General features: G+C 41.5%; 1 protein-coding gene across 1 annotated transcript in view; it reads right to left on the reverse strand.

The window, feature by feature from the left end:
* Window positions 1–20,720, reverse strand: part of SNTB1 (syntrophin beta 1) — a 106,460-nt gene that overhangs the window by 28,836 nt on the left and 56,904 nt on the right. Inside the window, exon 3 of the mRNA XM_052703987.1 lies at window positions 8,565–8,772. Within this exon, the coding sequence (XP_052559947.1) occupies window positions 8,565–8,772 (208 nt within the window). The remainder of the gene's footprint in view (window positions 1–8,564; window positions 8,773–20,720) is intronic.

A 20,720-nucleotide genomic window follows, 5' to 3' on the forward strand; every position in this document is an offset into this window, starting at 1 on the left:
CGAGGATTTGGCTCATAACTCAAGCACTCTTGTTGCAGTCAGACTCAGAAATCAATACTCCAAAATACACTATTTTACATATGGTATCATCATGTTCTTTTCTTTCTCAGTAACTGAGTGCGTTGAAAATGCTATTGATACAACAATTAGGCTGTAAGAGAAATACTTCTTTGCAGTCTCCAGAGTTGCTGTGTTGCATTATAATTGTCTAATGGCACATTTTTGTAAGGGCTGTCATGGTATGATGGGTATAATTTTATTTTTACAGGACACGGTAAAAGGTAAAAGGCTGGCATTAATAGCCTCAGGAACCTATTACACAAACAGAGTTTGAAGATTAAAATTGGACTGGATTTGTAGAGTCTGCATTGAGTAAATGTCTTGCCACACTGAAAATTATAGTGCATGTAACTTATCCCTCATCACTTTTTTTTTTTTTTAACTCTCCTATTCTTCTAAAGGTCAATCCCTCTTTCCAACAGAGAACACAGCTTCTTCTCAAAGTATTTTTAGAGAACTGTTTATTTTTCTCTGTTAGCAGTTGTTTGGCAAAACAGAATACAAGGCATATTGCTTCTGCTTTTACCAACGGCTACTCTGCTGTGTTGCAATATCCCTCAAACATTAACTATCTAAAGTGTCCTAAAAGCACTTGTGGGTAGGGACAACACACCTCTGACTGGAAACTCAACAACAGAGCAGGATAGGGCAGCATTACTTAAAAATGGAGTGGAAAAAGCAAAAAAAAATTACTCCAAATTGGGTCATTTTTACCAGGAACAGCACTACATTTGCCTGCATTCTTACTTACTGAGGGTTTTGGTGGAACTGCAGGGTAGAAGTATTTTTTTTTTTTAATGGCCTATTCTGCTGCTTTCTAATCAATTTACTTACATTATTAATCAAAAAGGCTCAAATGAGAGCACTGTTGTGCTAGAAAAAAAAAAACAAAAACTGATGACTAGGGTGAGAGGAATTCACAATGGGCAGAGCCTGAAGGTCATAGCGCCCCTAATTTCAGGCTGAATATGGGTTGATGGTTGAACTGGATGATCTTCGAGGTCTTTTCCAACCTTAATAATTCTGTGATTCTGCCTTTCCATTTCCCTGAAAATGACTTTTTAACTTCAGGATACAGAGCAGAAAAAGAGAATAAAGGTAACACTGAAGAAAAAGAACACAGCTGGGTGGGCATTGATTTGACAGCAAATACTGGGAGCTTTCCTTAGCAGTGCAGCTCCACTTAGAAGGGCACCCACTGAAGGCCAGGTTTCATATGCATTCAGGAGATGTGTCTCCCCCCTTATGCAATGTGCTTTATTTGTTGTGTTTACATCACATGTGAGAACTAAGGAGCACTGCTGTTCCCAATTCTTTCATTGTATTTCTTGCAGTATTTACTGTCAGAAGCTGAGAGAAAAAAAGGCCTTTCACCTGCTTCAGGAGGAAAAGAGGATCAAAGCCTTCCTTCACACCATACCTACATCACTCCTGCTTTTTTTCCAGCTGAACTTGAATGCACATACATTCAGACACGGGTTTTTGGAGCTGTGCAGTCCCTACGGTGAGCTAAACCAGCATCTGCATAAAGGGTGGTGGATCCTCGCAGATCCAACTGCAGCTGCCAAGGCAAAAGATGGAGAATAGGGTTACGTACAAAAAACAGTTAAGTTCCAATGCCTTAGTGGCCTACTGATCCGTGGAAAGCAACTGTGCTCAGGACCATGCCAGCATGTGCTACTGCAAACACAGCTCTGCCAAAAGAAACAGCTCCTCCAGTCCAGCAGGCTGCAAACCTGCCCATTTCCTTACGGCACTCTCTCCTCCTTCCCTTTCAAGGCCTGCAATCCTTCTGACCCAGAAGCAGAGGCAGCACCTGCGATCTGAGCAGCACCTCTTGTCCTCCCCAGGCTTCGCTGGAGCAGGCGTTACAGCTCAGAGCTCACCAGCCTCCGGGCAAAGGAAGGGAGAAGTTAAAACCAGAGCAGAATGACATTAGAAAGAAACTTTCTCTTCTTTTCTGAGGTTTATGTGGATCGTGAAATCAGAATGAGCACTGCTGAAACAGATCAAAATGTAGAAGGGAGAACAGGCACAGTGTAATTACTTCTGCTGGAATCTGGCCAGAGCCAACTCAACTCTTGTGGGAAAGGCAAGGGGACATGCGGGACCTCACTTTATACTTCAGCTCAAATTCTGAGAGAATGCTTTTACATCTGAAGGCTCACACAAGCACAATAGCATTCACCCGCTGTAGAACCGTGCTCTGTAATTATCTGATCACAGGTTTTGTTTTCTTCTGCCCTAAAAAAAACAAGCTGTACCACAGACTAACTTTCAAGCTCAGACCTTTCACTGTCATACCTTCAATTTACTACCCTAATCCTGTAATTTTTCATGATTTACCAGCCCAATCTTTACACTTACTCCTCTTTCTAATCCCTTTGTACTGAGCACTTCCTCCCGACTTAAATTTATCATTTGCTCAACTCAGCTTTCATCAGCACATGGAAAAAAAGCATGTGCTACATTAATGAAATGACTGCTTTTAGCTAGAATTTTTCTTAATATATCCATTTACTGAATGCACCTAAAACAACAAGAGATCGATATTACTGTTGATGAATTGACCTCACTGTGGACCTCACTGAATCAGGGAGAGGAAATTACTACATGCTAGTTCAGGTTTACGTCTTTCCTTAGGTCAGGCTGATCGCTATCCCAGATAATGAAGACTGTTAATGTAATTAAGTGCTCTGTTGTGGTATTTTACAAAGCAAACAAATAAGTTCTGGCATTAATAAGTTATGAGGGTAAGTGACAGAGGACAAAAATAGGACTCTCCATTTCTACTGAAGGGCTCCACAGCAAGTAATTAGTCAGAATTTTAAAATACAATTTCTAATTTCTAAATGCATGATTTTCCAATTTGAGGTATGTGTGAACTACAGAAGGTCAGATTAATGTTAAGGTTATGACCATCTGTATGTTATCAGTATGATAAATCAGGTCTTCTAGCCATTCAGAACAAGCCAGGTACAAACTGCCTTGCTTATCGTATAGATGGGTAAAGAGAGACAGAGAGAGAGAAGGAAAGAGAGAGAGAGATGGAGGGGGAAAGAGAGAAGGAATGCATAATTACTAAAGAATACCTAGACTGAATGAAGAAAAAAAAAAGCTGTAAAGACTGGAAATTCATAAGACCACATGAACACTACATGAACACAATTTCCTTGCAAGAAAGAAAAAACAGACTGGAATTACAGTTTTCTGAGCAAACTCCAATGTTTCTAGCAGGTTATTTATCTGGTTAAGCAATATGCTGATTTGCAGTACGAGTTAGAACAGTACAGCCCAAAGTTCACTGCAGTTTCAGACTTAACACACAGGTATTTTCTCAAGTCAGAATGAAGAGCTGGCGATCAATGCAACCCAGATTTATCTCCTGCATAGCTGAGGAGCTACATGCTGCTGAAAGAGGCAGCCCCATCACCCAGCCCCTAAACCTCTGCCACATGCTCTCACTACTCTGGCACTGGAATCTGTGTTTTCCCCAAAAAGTAATGAGTTTTCTGCCAGCATAACCATCTGATCTGGCTCATTACAGGGACAGATGGGCACTGCTACCACAGCGATAGGAGGGCTGGGAGAGTTGAGGGGGACAGCAGCAGCCAGCCCAGAGCTGCACATGTGGCCACGTATCTGCATCAAAGGCACCGCAGCCAGGGACACAGCCATGCCAGGGATTTCTAAATGCTGTCCAGCACCTGCTGTGCTTTTATACTGTGTCACAGGAAGGTGGTTAAAAGCAGATGCTCACGTTGTTAAATAAAGTCAAAATGCTTTAACTACATGGCGACAGGCTGGTGGTTTTCTCATGCAAAGACGTTTTAAGGTCACTGTTCAAAGTCTGTTCTAGAAATTCAGGAATTACATAAAATTTTAAAACTGAAGCATCTCTTCTCTTCTTTGAAAACTCACAGCCCTGTGATAAGAATAACAATGCGGCTCTGTTTCTGTCTGCTTGCTTTTCTAACCAATGAACATAGGTGCAAAGGAAATGGTAAAACAGAAACGTTTTCATTTCATACTGGAGGAAAAAAAAGCCTTCAAATAAGCTCTTATGTCATTTGTCTAAATCTTGTTTGGACAGCTTGCATGTCCCACAGTCTCACTGCTATCACTCCCTGCTCAGAAGTAGAGGGAAAACGGGAAGATAAATACAATGCTGAAACAGAGAGCTCCACACTGAAGATCACTGCTATGACATGTCCTACACTTCAGCTCAATTCAGTGATATGGTTATCTAAGGTCTGAGGAGACCAAACAGCCTGTAATATATTAACACATTTCTCATTTCAGAGATAGCGTCATGAGCTGAAAAACACCTCTAATTCATCATGCTCGTCTGGCTATTTTCCCTCCATATCAGGTATTTTCTCCATTCTCATCTCCCATCAGATTTCTGAGAGCAGTGACACATTTTCCTGGAGTGTGCAGAGCTATGTAAATGTGAGGGAAATGCTGAAGTTAAGATCCAGCAAGAAAAACCAAGAGAAGCATTTTTCTTGCTGCTCCAAATATTACCATTATAAAAGCCAACTTGCAGCCATCCCTATTTTCGAGTTTCTCAAAGGAGCCTTGAGACCATTTTAGCAAACCTATTGTCTGCTGAGATGTTTGGCATTCAGAAAGCAGAATGTTCTCCAGCTACAGAAGTGGTTTTTCCTTTTGCCAAGTCTGCATTTAAAGCATCACCGGCACAGAAAGAACAATGAGAGGCAGAAACATGGGGGTTTCTTTTCTGGTTGGGTTTTTGGTTTTTACTGACCTAGCTACAGGGCTGGCACCTCACTGCAGTTCCAACGCTCATGTAGCCAATTTCTGAATAGGAAAAAACAACCTTTGCAAAACCACTTTGTCCAGAACACCTCATTGCGTTTGCATTAAAGAAGCAAAAACAGAGATAAAATTTTGTCAGTAGTATCTCAATCTACTGGAACAGACATTATGAAGCGACAAAATAAACCATCATTTCCTTGATAAGTTGACTCTCCAACGCAAGAGCAGAGCTTGCTTCTCACAAAGGAACTCAGCAGTAGCTGGGTAAATTTAATGAGAAAAGCAGGAGTGCCTGTTTCAGCTCCCCTCTAACCCAGAGGATGCCCAGAACCATAAAAAAAATGGGTGAGAAGTGAAAATACATTCTTAAAGGGATTTGAAAGCATTACTGGAAAGAAGAGGGGCAACTAATATGCACATGGAGAAGCTCCTCAGGGATTATATTACTTCTCTTTCCATATTTGGTTATTAGTAGTATCTTTACAGGGAGCCCTAAAAAAAAGGTTTAAGATTAAAAAAAGATTTACACCCACATGCAGCTGTTCCCTCCCACTTACACACTTGTTAATGCCACAAGTTTTGCTGGTTAATGGGAAATACAAGAAAGGTTATGGTGAGTCCACACATTTCACTATTAACCAGCATTGACATTTCTGTTAGTTAGACATTTATTGACATTTCTGTTAGTTGCAGGCACGTTTTAGGATGCCAGCATTTAACATAACTGCCTAATCCTTGGCTGGCTTCAGAACTCGTTCTGTAAGGTCAAGGGTAGTACAAGGTTAGTGTCTCTCTAAAACAGGGAATTTAGCATCTCTAATGACTGCTTCTGGCTGTTTTTCTCCTTACCTGTAATAAAGCCACACAATAGTTTGCTTTCTTCAAGTGATGCAGGGCCCTTGCTTTAAATGCTGATGGGCACATGTGCACACCCTGGGGCAAAGGCAGGGAGTTCCTTGCCCCCTGACAAGGCTGACCTACAGGACGGAGCGTTCCTGCCCATAAATTTAGGGCAATCTTATCAGATTTCAGAGGAAGTGGAAGAATCCCATTAGCATGCAATTGTGTAGTACTTTAGATATCCTACTATTAATGTTAATATTACCCACCTGAGGGAGGCTCAGCTAATGAATCTATTTTTGTAGACATGTTAAGGTTGAAGTTCAGAGCTAAGTTTAGAGCAGAGACATATAAAAAATGTCAAACCAGGAAACAGCTTAATGAAAGCAGAGTAATCACAGCAAATTATGGTGGAATTTCTATGGGATTACATTTTGCATTCCCTAGACAGCCAAAGGAATTCATCTCAGCTAGCATCACTTCATTTTACTCAGAACTCACTGTGACGATACGCTATGTAAGAAACACAATCTGATACCGTAGAAGCAGTCTTAAAAGTTATAGCCTACCAAGCTTACCAAACCTGAGTTCAGATTTCTTCCAACTGCTACCCATGGAAAAATGGCAAGATATGCCACAACATACCAGAGAGAAATTAATGGTACCATCGAGAGGAATACAAAACACATATTTTATTTTGTGGCTGCTAATAATGAGGTCCCTTCCCTCACAATTTTGCTTTCTAAGCTCCAGCATTTAGAAACTAAGCAACAGGAACATGGAAGGGAAGTGCACCCCAGGAGAAGGAAGTCATTATTCCTGGTGTTGCTCCAAAAATCACTGCAGAATTTCATTTCTGGCTATCTTGGGTTCAGCACACGGGGCACAGAATGCCCCGCGGTCAGCACCCAGCTGACTCGAACACCTCTGGAACAGCTCCCTGTACAGTTTGAACTCTCCTCTCCCACTCTTCAGGTGATCTTTTACATCCAGGATTTACAGCCCAAAGTTCAGTAAAAAAAGCAATTTAACATAGATTTTTACCATATGTAGAGATTTTCTCTACCTTTATATGGGTCTCCTAAAAAAGAAGAAGCCGGGATATTCTGACCTCACAGCATTACTATTGCAAAGCTCTGGATGGTTAGTTTAGTTAAAAAAATCATTAACTTTTGGTTACAAGACTGTTACAAATCTCTCAAGGCCAGCTCTTGATGACAGCCATTCTAAATACCCTGGAACTGGATGAACTGCATCTTGGTGCTATTAAAAGCAACACATTTTAGTTTTGCCACTAAAATCAGCAGCATGGGCCATGCTGAATAACATGAACCACAGACATGTGGACTATAAGGCAGAATGATGAGGGGAAAGAAGTGTGTGAATGGGATATCATGTAGTATCTGACAAGAAGAAAACACCTTAAGGATGTTTCCTCCACAAGAAGAAACATTACTTTCAGCAATAGGAGAAGAGAACTCTTGCACAGTTTTAAAACAATAGCATGGATTACTATAAACATTTTCAGCCAAAAGAATCTTTATTGCAATTAAAACTATTCAGAATGCAGCCCATCTCCTGTCCACGCATCCCATTTGTGGCTGTGCTAAGAGACCACACTCACAGCTGCCTACATGCACCCCACTAGTGCCAAGCACTATTGATCACACACCTGATAATAAGAACAGGATATTCACAAACAAGAAGCATGTAATATGTCCACTTCAAATGATCTGTTAATTTACTAAGTATAAGGTGTACATAATCTGCTACAGAGTGGTTACCCTTTTAAAGGCAAGGATTTTAGAACAGAAGAGGACTTGCAGACTCAGTTCTTCTTAAGTTTATAGAAATGAAGAGAAAACAAGGTTCAACACTTTACAGCTGCCCAGCTTAATGCTATGAAAATTTACTCACTGAGGCTTCTGTGTTTTTAGGAGGAGCTGAGATTATTTTCCCCAGATTTTCACACTCCCTATAATGCTAATCATAGAATCAGAGTCACAAGGTTGGAAAGGACCTACAAGATCATGTAGTCCAACCGTCCTCCCATTACCATTGCTACCACAAGCACTAAACCATATCTCGTAGCTCCTCATCCAGACTCCTCTTGAACACTGCCAGGGACAGCAACTCCACCATCTCCCTTGGCAGCCATTCCAGTGCCTGACCACTCTCTGAGAGAAAATGCTTTTCCTTATCTAAACCTCCTCCACTTGTGACCATTTTCTCAGGTCTTGTTTATTACTTGGGGGAAAAGGACAAACCCTTCCTCATTACAATCTCCCTTCATAAAGTTGTAGAGTGCAGTGAGGTCTCCCCTGAGCCTCCTCTTCTCCAGACTGAACAATCCCAGCTCCCTCAGCCGCTCCTCATAAGACTTGTGCTCCAGACCCCTCACCAGTTTTGTTGCCCTTCTCTGGACACATTCCAGGCCCTCAATGTCCTCCTTGTAGTGAGGGGCCCAAAACTGAACACAATACTCTAGGTGCGGCCTCACCAGATCTGAGTACAGCTGAGTCTTTGTTCCCAGGACAGCAGCAGGAGGGGGACAAAGGCAGGCAGCCTCACATACATGATCAGGAGATGTAATATAGAGGAGTCTGAGGCTGCCATCAAATTTTTCTGACACCACACACTTCACCTGGACAGGTCATGAGACTTGTGATCGCGCAGGAAAGCCTTCACTACTTGATGTACTGAAGCCTCAAAGAACTTTCCAGTTACATTAAAGCAAAACAAAACAAAACAAAACAAAACCAAGGTAATCAAGATATTTGGCACATTAAGAAAAGAAGGGTCTTCAGTGAAAGCTGAATAAAAACCCAGAACTTACAGCATGAAAGAGAACTTAGAAATGAAAATAAGAACATTTCCATTACCTTTTCTGCAAGCCAGCCTAGATGTCTAATCTCTCGACTTCCAGCAATCCCTGCTTTACCCAGCTGGTCTCTGACCTCTGCAATCACCCTGGGGATGAGATCATTGACACTGGAGTGGATGGCATTGAACCAGGCCTGGGCAGTAGCTGAGTCCTTACTCCTGAGAACCACGGTGTGCTTGGCATCAGGTGAATGAACTTCAATAAGTCTAGAAAAATGGGGGGGAAAAAGATTATGTTCACTCAGATACTGCTTTATGACTACATTTATTACCTCACTTAGTGATAGCTACCAGTTAAACTGGAGGATATTAATTTCAAGACCTAGCACTAAAAACTTACCTTTACAACATCTGAACAGAGTGAGATCCTCTAACTGAACTCAGGTCTGTTCTGATGTTACTGCAAATTACTGATCTTTGACAAGTAATTTGCCAATTACTGTCATTGCTGATTCAACCCCGCATCTGGCAAGTCAATAGGAGTTTCAAATGCATAGGCAGGAGGAGTGTTCGTTCACTGTTTTAAAAGATACTATGAAAGTTTTTCTGGGTGCTTACCTACCCTTCCTGCTCAGCAGCTCCCCAGGCTTTGCACTCTGCCATGGTACCCATCAAAAAACAGGAGGAACTGAGGGTGAGCTGCCACCTTCTTTATCTGTATGCTTATAGCTCACCTAAAGTTTCTCAGTATGTTTATTTTATACATACAAAGCTAAAGGAAGTGAAAAACCCTAATCCTAAACAAAGGAATTTTCTTAGGACTACACTGCAGTTTCAGCAACACCACTCAGCATGAACTACAAGCCAAGTGTAATTGGCCTTACCCAGGAGTAGCAAATACCCACAACGTTCCATTTAGACCCTGCTACCAGTGATGGCAAGAAAGCACTAACCACAACTGTATGATTGCTTCCGGCAATCTTTTACAGTTTTCCAAAGTCTTGTAGGGAGAGATGCTTTTCCCCCAAAACATTTTTACTAGACCATCCTGTGGGCTTCTACCCCACAGCTGTGGTTTCAAAAGCACAGACAAATACAGTTTCAGGGAAATGGGTCCTGTCTACTGTGGTTATGAGAACTGTGCCAACATCTTTACTAACAATAACAAAAATGCTTTGAGAGACAGTTGCTGCTATTTCAGCACTGCTCTCAGTGAAGTGAAATTAGTAGCAGTTAATTAGCAGTGGGCTTTGTGGATCACTTTTACTTGACCATTTGCTAAATAACCCACTAAATAATAGCCTGCTTTATCTTCATGTAGCAATTATAAAACCAAGCTCTGCTCATTGTCCATCACTGAACTGCACTTACATTTGTGCTTTTTCACTTTAAACACAGTTCCTTTTCCTGAATGTCACCCAGACAACTTCAACCTCAGCTTTGAGCCTCAGCCTTCTGTCCTGTGCATTGCTGCCTGCCCTCTGGGACACACGATGACTCCTTTCTCTATTAGAAAAGTAGTAAGTTCAGTAGAAATTATTCAGATTGAGGTTCAAGACTACTGTAATACAAATATTTGTTATGCAATTATAAAATCCTGCAATTCAGAGCTTGACTAACAATTGAGAGCTTTTAATTAATTGATTAAAACCAAGCAGAAGAACAGAAGGCAACTCAATCTGTGTAGCTCTCTGAGGCTGAGAGGATGAGGGCTGCTCGTCTCTTGTTTGTCCATTTTCGGAAGGGGAAGTCTCCAAGCAGACATTGCTCTAAAGATAGAAAAGGTCATGACTTTCCAAAAGAAGCAACTGAACTGTTCAGGGTTCTAAACGACTGCTTATATAGTTTAAAAAGTGGGATTATTTTCCGGAAACCGCTGAGCCAACACAATAGTGCACTTTCCTCAGTGAAGTCACTGGAACTCGGCACTTTCTGAATATAACAGCTCTTACGTAGTCACTCCAGAATGCACTGAGGGTCCAACTTCAGATATTGAAAGAAAAATTCCTTATTATGTGATGCAGATCTGGAGAATAAGAAAATTCTATTTGCAGATAAACACTTCGATGACTGTTAGTAACAACGCACACGGCCACCGCACTGCTTTGCCTTCTCATCACAAACATCACTCTCTCAATGTCACCTGAGCTTGAGTTTGAATTTGTACATCTAAGCAATGGTTAAAAACTACACAGACCTGGATTTTCAAAGCACACTGTGGTACTTAGCGAAATGCTGCTTACTCCTTACAGAGCACTTTTTGGCACAAAATCACAAGCATTTCACAAGCGAGTTTGGAGAGAGTGTCCCCATTTCACCCAGGGGAAAAAGCACCCAAAAAAACATCCAGATGAGGCAGGGAACAAGCCAGGAATAGCACTCAGTATTTTCTGCACTCTGCCTCTCATTTCCGCACTTCTTTCAAAGAAAAAAAATAACTGGACAGCATAACAGTATTGTAACAGCCTTGAAAAATGTTATTACACAGTGTGGATTTTGTCAAACAATGCTCTTTGCAAAGCTTGTGGTTTCTATAAGAGAACTCCCATCTCCAAAGTCGCCACATCTCACATTGTAAACAAAGTGCTGAACAAAAACTGTAAAGACACAAAAGAATTTGCTGCTTTTGCAGTTGCAAAGAAATAGCAAGCTCCTGTCATTTCTTTTAAGTTAGAGCTGTGGCAACCTCTGGTTTCATAAAACATTATCTGGAGCTGAAATAGGTTCCAACGGCAACTTGCTTCCCTGCAGCTTGGACTACACTTCAACTCTTTAAGCAACTAGATATGAACAAACAGGTAATGTTTGACTTGAGCTTTCATCCAAGTGCATTTCCCTCGATGGTGGCTGTTTGCTATTTCTGCTATAGTTTTGTCCTCTAAAATAATGAGCATTTAGACAGCTCTTAACAGTTTCTTCATTGATTCAAAACTAGGGAGTGCTACTTCAGTTTGAGATCTCATAATGTTTTCTAATACATACGCATCATACTGTGATATCAGTGTATAAATTCTAGTACACGCATGCACACACATACAGCATCATGCTTGCAAGAATACTTACTCTCAGTGACTTCTAATGGAGCTATTCTGGGGACTGCTTGCCAGCAGTCAAAGCTGGATGCTGACACACTAACAGCTGCAGACAGACTGCCTCATTCCATCACCTGAGTGACAGGAAGATTGGACAAAACACACTACACTTATCAAAACTGAATTCAAAATAGGAGTAAAGCTGCACTGACAGCACTGAAATTGAGTCTTGTCATCCACTGCACTGGTACAGCCTAAGGAATACAACTGTCACTGGTCAGCAAGTGTCACTCCTGTGCAAGCTGCTAGGCAGGAGAGCATTTTTATTCCTAAAGTGAGGATTAAAGTATAAACCCTTAACTGCCTGAGCTCTGCTACTGACGTTTTGCTATGAGATCAGTGCACTGAATTATCTTGAAGAAGCCGACCTTACAAATTTCCCCTCAGAGATCCAGAACTTCCACCCCTGTGGCCACGTGGTGTGGAGATCCTGACAGAAATTCTCTTATAATCCTCCTGGTAAGCTGTGGGTTCCTACTGCAATCACACACTGAAAGCACTATGTCCCTGTCAACTCTCCTATTTTCTGCCCTTCGGTCTAGCTGCTTTGTTTCCCCAGTCCTTTTGGATGATGCTTTTTGTTTAGCAGCTGACTGACAGTATTTCCATATTTTTTGAAAAGCAAAAAAAAAAAAAAACTCCAATGACCTTAGTAAACTCCAACACTAAAGTACTTAAGTGCTTCCAAGCAGACCAGCCGTTGTAGCTTTGATTTGTTCCTTGGCTAAACTGACCACCGCTTACTGACTTATGTTTATCTGCAGTTCAGTGATAAAGTTCTCTTAATTCTCTACGGAATTGAAATATTTAGGGCAATGCCACAGCTGTGTTTATTCTCACACTCCACCACAGTTATGTAAATACTGCATATGGAGCTGTTTCTGATAAAGCCCATACCAACCCAAAGGAATTATATGTTAGCTCTAGATGGCTGCCAAGATGCACGGCACCTCTCCAGCTTGGCAATGCATATGAATGATATCACATTTTCTCAGAGATCATTTGGCAAGCCTCATAAGAAGAGAGTAATTTTCTCTCTCCTTCTCAAAGAGTTTCTCTGAGCAGAAGAGTATTTCCAGCATCCCATTTTCCACCCGTGGAAGGTGGAGGTGACACAAAACCCAGCGCCTCCAAATGCCGTAACCTTGCTAAGAAGCCCAACCTCTCTTCCTCACTGCTTCCAGAGCTTTTATTTCACAGAGGATCAGAAGTTGAAAGCAAATGTTTGATAGACCATGTTCATTCCACATTTGATAAGGCTTCTGTGTAGGAGCATTCATTATCTCAGAAATACTCTTTATCAAATCTCTTGAAAGCACTTCTCCCACCACCACTGGCTCCAGACCAAATCAGGCACTGCTTTACATTTTGTGCCTTTTCCTGGGTCATACTATGTATTCAGTGACTGATTAAAGCGTGGAGTAAATCTCTTGAAGTTGATGATAAGCTGGAGCCAGAATTATTCAAGTCCATCACGCTACTTTGATATTGCACCAATACAGCCAGGAACAAAAAAATCTGCTGTGGACTTGGCAAACTTAAAAAGGGATTGCAGGCCAAACTACTCACGACATTCCCCTTTCATTGTCTACTACAGGAAATGGTGGTAAATAATTTTGTTGATTGTAGAATGTAGTGTAGAAATAGAGGAAATCTTCCAGCACTTGGGGGGATCTGGTAAACACAATCAAAGATACAATTTACATAGTTACAGTTTTTAATAAAATAAAAACCAAACCACTAAGGTTTTTTGTTTAATTCTCCATGCAGCACCAGGAGATGAACCAGGAATAAAGTTTGTTAAAATCAAGCAATAGAAATATTGAGTTGAGCTGTTCAGGAAAATATTTCACAGAGACAGTAGACAGTGCAATGAATTCCCCAGCACACAAGAAGCATGTTTGTTTGATGCGCTTAAATGGAGGTGAAAGCAATTTTACAAAGCAAACACTATTTGGCAACCAAGTAGAAATTTTCTATGTGAAAGTCTCCAAGTCCCCTTGCTGTCACAATGGTGCTCGCTGTGTTAAGTTACTCACTGGCTTTCCACTTACAGCAGTCACTGCAGATGTAGCTCCTTGCTTCTTGGGAGCTGGTCTAGGTTGATGTCCACACAGAGGGTGTATGTATCACTAATGAGCTGTCGCAGTTGATTTCATTTTCATTTGCCATGAATCGGGCTTTAATAAAAGGGCCATCAATGGAGTTGCACAGCATGTAATAAGGGAAGGATTCTGTTCTGCGATGGACTTGCTGACATCACCATGTGCAAACACTGGACTTGCTGACATCACCATGTATGACACTGCAGAGCACATCATACAACGCCTTTCTACCCATCATGATGATGAAAGCCATCTAATACAAAATGTCTGTGGATGTTACAGAGCAGATTTCTTTCCCCATATTGCACAGAAGATCTCTTATATTTTTCCTTCTTGTGTTTTTCCTTCATATTTTTGTTACAATACTAGTAAGAATTGGGTTTAACCTCAAAATGACGCTGCCTAACATGGGTGTCCAACCTTTTGGCTTGCCTGGGCTGCACTGAGTGAAAAGGAAGAGTCTTGGGCAGCATGTAAAATATATAATATATCTGATACATGTAAGTAACAAAACTTCTGCTATTGTTGTTAAAACATAAAAATGGAAGGGCAACAGAAACACAGAACTAACAATTTGGACATGTAAGACCAGAAGATGTTGAGTTTGCTGTGGTCTTATACTGAAGCAATTCTCTGACAGTAAAAGGAAAACTATTAATGCTAGGAAAATAATTGTTTCAGTCAAAAAAACTGCACCTCTGGTAAAGCCTCAACCAACCCCAAAGCATGCTGCTCCTGCAGTCTGAGATGATCCAGGACAAAGTAAAAAGCAATTGAGTGTGTCTGGTAATAGCAGAAAATGACCCTTCAGATTGAGACAGCTCAGAGACAAAGACAGACAGTTTTACTTGGCTGCACAAGTAAAATATGACAGACTTAGAGAAGAATTAGATGTCTTCTGAGAAAGGACAAGGCTGTAGCAAGACCCAGGGGAAAGATGGGGACACAGTCTACAAGCAGGGATGAAAATTGCTGTGGAAAGGAGATGAATGAGTAAGGCTGCTGTCAGATCTCTGTCTTGCTGATGAACTGTCACAGGAGAAAGTCTCGCTGGCGGAGACAAGCAGCAGGTGCACCTCCATCGAGCAGTATGTGCATGAACGTTTCATTGCTTCAAGTGCCACGTTTTGGCTTGGATGATCGAGAAATGCCAGGCATCACCATTTAGTTGCCAAAAAAAGTTGAAACAAACCAGCAGCCACTATGACAAAACCACAAATCCTCTCTGGATCAATTATTGGCCTCTGAAAGCTAATGAAGAAGAAACACCTGGGAGGCAGCACTGCAGAAATGCTGCTGGCCTCTTTGGCCACTTTCTGGCGCTGTCACTGCTGGCAGCACAGGCAGGGAGCTCATCTTCCCTTTTAATAGACTCAGAGATCAATGGAAAATCTCTGTGTAAGCAATGAGATGAAATAACAACTCCAGTGTAACTCTGATTCCTAGCTTGGGGAAAAAGGATTTTCAATTAGTGGAAATGTGTGTTAAAGCAGGAATTGACAGTAGGCTATTTAAATAGCTATGTCTGTGCATACAACTTATGTGCTGCAGCCCAGCCTCAGTACCTACTGATTTTGAGCTGGGGCAACAGAGGTAGCAGCCCATAGTGGAAGTAATTTGCAAGTTGCTGCAAAACAAATGACTGCAGAAGTTCTAGGAGAGAGGAGCTTTGAACACAGAAGCTGAAAATCCTGCTGCTCAGTTATCAGCCTGTCAGGCAAGACCTGAGATGTAAGACTGAAATCCAATTTGGAGACCCACTGGTAAGCGAGGGAAAACCCAGCACAGAGCGTAAGGTCACAGCCTGATAGCAAAGGGGTTTTAAAATGATAGCTGGCTACAAGCAGTAACATAAAGGATGTGGGGACAAGGAGCATCACAGGAAATTGAAACATATCGATTTCCTTTGTTTAGCAAACCCCTGCCTGTGTTTGGCAGATCTCAGTGACGCTAAAATTGCTCTCCAACTTTATTTAGGGGAGGCAAGGATATCAGCACTTACAAACCTTACATACAGATGCACACAAAACACAACTAACTTGCTTGCCTTACTCTTAGTCCTGCTCTGCAGCACTCACACACTCTTCCTTATTCTTTAATTTGTTACATATTTCATTTGTGATCTGATTTTTCTCTGTTTTCCAACAACGTTCACTAAGTAAAGCTTATTGCAGTTTTCACTCTCTTGGTTCCCTTCACTAGTTAGCTCCTTTCTCCATCACCTTTTCTTAACTGGTTCTCTCTTGTCTTCACGTATTTCTCAAGGCAGTTTCTTCTTACTGCTCCCACTCCCCTGATTCATTTCCAGTTGCTTTAGCCCTATTTCTGTTCCTCAGCTCAATCCTCTACAGTAGAAGCTGGTTGAAAAAATCAAAATTGTTTTTTCAAAACAACCCTAAATGACCAAAAACAGTGACCAAAACTAAAACCAGAACAGCAGGAAACAAACAAAAAATCTTACCCACCAATGCCACCAAAAACATAATAGAAAATCCATGAAGTTGTTTCCCCATTAAATTCTTATTTAAAGTTTTTTTTAGTTTCTTTTTTTTTCCTCACAGAAAAGAAGGTATTTGTTGAAAGTCTATTAATCAAAGATTTATCTGAAAGCGTTGTTCTGCCAGCCTCAGTCACTGCCACCTCCATATAACCCACATCCTTCCTTGCCACCCACTCCCCATGACACACTTTCATTTCTCTCTGTCAGGTCACATTCAGTCCCTTTCACAAAACACTCTACGTCGATTATGCGCACATTGTTTTGCAGTAACACGTGCTGGAGTTCTTTGCCCGTTCTCTTTGTGCTGGAGATGAGAATGACATCAGGATCTTGACTGTCCAACAGAGAAGATGAGGAGGGGAGGGGAGGAAGTCCCACGTTATCATGCCAGGGAAAAAAACATGACATATATTTATCAAGAAAATAATATATTACTAATCTGACCCTACCAGGAGCTGTAAAAAGTGAAGGTCATTTACTGCATATCGTAACTATTGATTTCTACACTTCAGTCTTGAATTCCCCACAGAAAAACTCAGTGGGTGCCTAAGTTCTGCCATGCACCAACAGTAATTTAATTCTCAAGCTGCAGCCCAGAGACTGGGCTCCAGGACATTAGAAAGCTATTCAACTACTTTAATACGACTTAACAGAACAAAAATTAAACAGTCTTTGTAGGGAAAGCAATCCCAAATAGCAGTAAATAAAAGTGATGAAGATCCACAGTTCAAGCTGAATTGCTGTTTTGTTTGTATAAACAAAAACCCTTGAGATTGCTCTGCAGGTCTTCTGTTTTTCTTTTTTTTCTTTTTTCTTGTCAGTAGAATCAGCTGGTGACTGGACTCAAAAGAGACTGAAACACAATTCCATAGAAGGAACAGGCCTAACACAGGTGTCTGATCTCAGAGGTCTGCCAGGAAGGCTAAGGAGAAACTGACGTATAAGCTCATATGAGCTAGAGTAATATACAACTTTATAACACTTTTATAACTTTTTATAACAAAATAACTTCAATAATGAGAAAGAAAAAAAAAAAATTACCCTTCTTGCATAGAGCCTTCAGTGCTCCTATAGAGTTAGAAAACTGTCCCTAAGCAGGACTGATGCTTGCAGATTCCAAAATATACCAGCACTTGCAGAAATGCACAAAGAACTGACAATGCCATTGATACAGGACTGCAAGACAGCCCAGTCTGAATCAACTGTTAACTCTAGCAGTAAGAGATTTGACCCAAAATTCCGTGAGAGGAGAACTACTACACTTGCACGGGTCTCCCATCTGCCATCCCTTGCCCTGAATGCATTGACTCCAGCTAACTAGAGAGAGCACTAAATACATCTGAAGTACCTCCTCCTTGTTTGTCCCTTCCAGTAAAGAGCAGATCTGGCTAGAAGATTAGCAGTTATGATATATTGTAAAGAAACAAGAACACAGGAAGATACATCCAGCTTTACAGGAACAGAGGATTTGGATCCACAAGAGTAAAAAATCTGGGAGGTTAGGGCAAAAATCCAGGTCTTTGACCCAGCCTTGATCCTGAATCCATTACCCTCTGTGAGCATGGATGCAAAGGGCTTCACATAGGCAGATCATCTCTCTATAACACCTCGTGGTGACAGCCCAGGACAACGGTGTGGTTTAAGCACAAGGGTACAATTAGACAATTAAGACACTCGGCCACAATTTCATCCTGATTATCGCTAGTTTTGAATCAGATCCTTTCAAACTGCTTTACTCTAATGTTGCATTGTTGATTTCTTCTCCAGCTTAACATAAGCACAAAATAAACACAGCCCACCAAGAAAAAAAAAAAAACCAGTAACAAAAACTCCTGCTATAAATCAGGACTTGGACTCTCACAAGCTTCAATGACTTCTTCAATGACTTTACTGATATTCAAACAACAAAACACACCAGTACCAATAACAATAATTAAGTGTTATACACCTTTCATCCAAGGATCTTTAGGAGCTCACAACAAATCTGCAAATTGAGTGTTCTTTGCATTTCACAGAGATTTTGTCTAAAGCCAGAGAGCAGCTCAGTTAACAGTACAAGCAGCTACACCTGCATTCCATGCAGGCTGGGGAGTGGATGTTTCTTAACTGGTAACATGAGCATTGTAGTAACTGTGCTCTCCCCTCTACAAATATAAATCATCATTTAGGTCAGTGAAGCTGTGAAGGGTCTGGAGCAATGTCTCATGAGGAGTGTCTGAGGGAACTCTTCTCCGGTCTGGAGATGATGAAGCTCAATCATCACCTTTTTGCTGCCTAGAAGTGCCTGAAAGGAGGTTGTGGCGGGGTGAAATTGGTCTCTTCTCCCAGGTAGCAGCAGTAGGACAAGAAGTAAGGGCCCCAGCTGAGGTTGAGGTTGGATATTAGTAAAAACTTCTTCCCACCAAGATTAGTGAGGCATTGAAACAGGCTGCTCAGGGAAGTGGTGAAGTCACCATCCCTAGAGGTCTTTAAGAAATGTGAAGATAAGGTAGAGGGACATGGTTTAGTGGGCAATATTGGTGGTATGTGGAGAGCTGGACTAGATGATCTTAGAGCTCTTTTCCAACCTTAATGATTCTATGATTCTATGACTCTTTTTGCTTTATTTTGCCTATCTAGAACACAAAGTAACAGCAATAGGGAAAGGACTCGAGTTTCCTAACTTGAGGCCAATCCTACTTAGTATGTAAAAACGGTTCAACACCTCTTCAGCCCTGGGTCCATTGCTCAGCACCTCACCCACCTGTGCTCCTGTCAGCAACCAGAACACTCTTAGGTAGCATCAGCTGCCCCTCATTGTGTGCAGTGCTATCAAAGTACCTCCTTAAGAGGGGAAGAGACAGAAAGCAAAGTAAGATAAATGGGAATTACACTCCACAAGAGCCGCCATAACTCAATCTGTATGTGCAGTCGCTCCTCCCTGCAGCACTACCCTTCACCACTCACACAGCAGCTATGTGAGTCGAGGCATCCCTTCCCTTGTTAGCAGGAAAAAAAACACATGCTGCAATGCTTCATGCTTAAATCACTCCACTCCTCAAGGAGAAGGCAGCCTTCACTTTGCATACCAGTGGCTGCACGTGCCTGGCAACATCACAGTGAGGCCATGGTTTCTACTCAGGAAGCTGGTGGGGTGAGACATGTCAAGGCTCTTTTGCAATGATCAACTCCTGTCTCCCTGCCCCCATGTGTTTGCATTTAAATTACAGGACAGGATCTTGAAGAGCTGCAGGAACCAAAAAGCTCAAGGTCTTGCAATTCCTTCCCGTGACCCTTCTAAATTGAGCTGTGTTTTAGATCAACAGTGAGACTGGACATGCTGGAAGCATGACAGGTCCCAAACCATACACACTCACCTTTCACAGAGTTGTACTGAACAGGCATGGAATTCTTACTTGTATTCCAGACACCACACATAAATAATCGTTCAGCCTCGCAGCAAAAAATGCATTAGGAAAACATTCAGTAAATTCCTTTTTAGACAGTTCTGTTCTACAACAGTGTCACAGTTCCCTGACTTCTACTTAAAGATGCTTCTATTTTTATTTCATTTTTGCATTCTTTTGTTTATGTTTGGAATACACTCAAGTTCTTTTGGTGCTGTCTGGTTTTGAAAATGTATTAAATCTGGTTGAAATTAAGCTTTTATTTTTAAGAAAATTTCACTTTTTGTTTTCATTCTTTACTGCAATAAAAGTAAATACACCCAAATTCACCAGTTTGTCTTACATTTAAGATTTTGACATTTCACTTCAGAATCACAGGGTATTTCTGTTCTTGTTTACATAATTTCTTCATAAGTGTCACACCAGTTAGAATTCACACAAGAACGGCTTGGTTTGGAAGAGAGCTTTAAGATCATTTCATTCCAACCCCTGCTATAGACAGGGACACCTCCCTCTAGACCATGTTATTCAGTTACTCACAGTCCCATCCAGCCTGGCCTTGAATGCCTCCAGGAAGGTGTCACCCACAGCCTCACTGGGCAACCTGTTCCAGTGTCTCACCACCCTCACAGTCAATAATTTATTCCTAATATCTAGTCTAAATCTACTCTCTTTCATTTAAAAGCCATTTCCCCTCATTATGTTGCTATCTGCCCTTATAAAACATCCCTCCCCAGATTTCCCATACGTCCCCTTCAGATACTGGAAGGCTGGTATAAGTCTCCTCAGAGCCTTCTCCTCTCCAGGCTGAACAAGCCCAGCTCTCTCAGCCTGTCCTTGTAGGGGAGGTTCTCCATCCCCCTGATCATCTTTGTGGCCCTCCTCTGGACCTGCTCCAACAGCTCAATATCCTTCTTGTGCTGGGGGCCCCAGAACTGGACACAGTACTCCAGGTGGGGTCGTGTTCAGTCTCACCAACTCTGACGCTGTTCACTGCCAACCAGTTATTAAACAATGTTAGGAACATTTTTTTTAAAAAGAACGTGTACAAAAGGAACCAATTTGAAGAGCACCATTTTTGCAGTAAATCCTGCAAATACTTTAGTGAATCAATGCCTCCTAATGCAAAAAA

The sequence above is a fragment of the Tympanuchus pallidicinctus genome, unplaced genomic scaffold (genome assembly GCF_026119805.1).
Source record: "Tympanuchus pallidicinctus isolate F22 unplaced genomic scaffold, pur_lepc_1.0 scaffold5, whole genome shotgun sequence".
NCBI classification, from domain to species: Eukaryota; Metazoa; Chordata; class Aves; order Galliformes; family Phasianidae; genus Tympanuchus; species Tympanuchus pallidicinctus.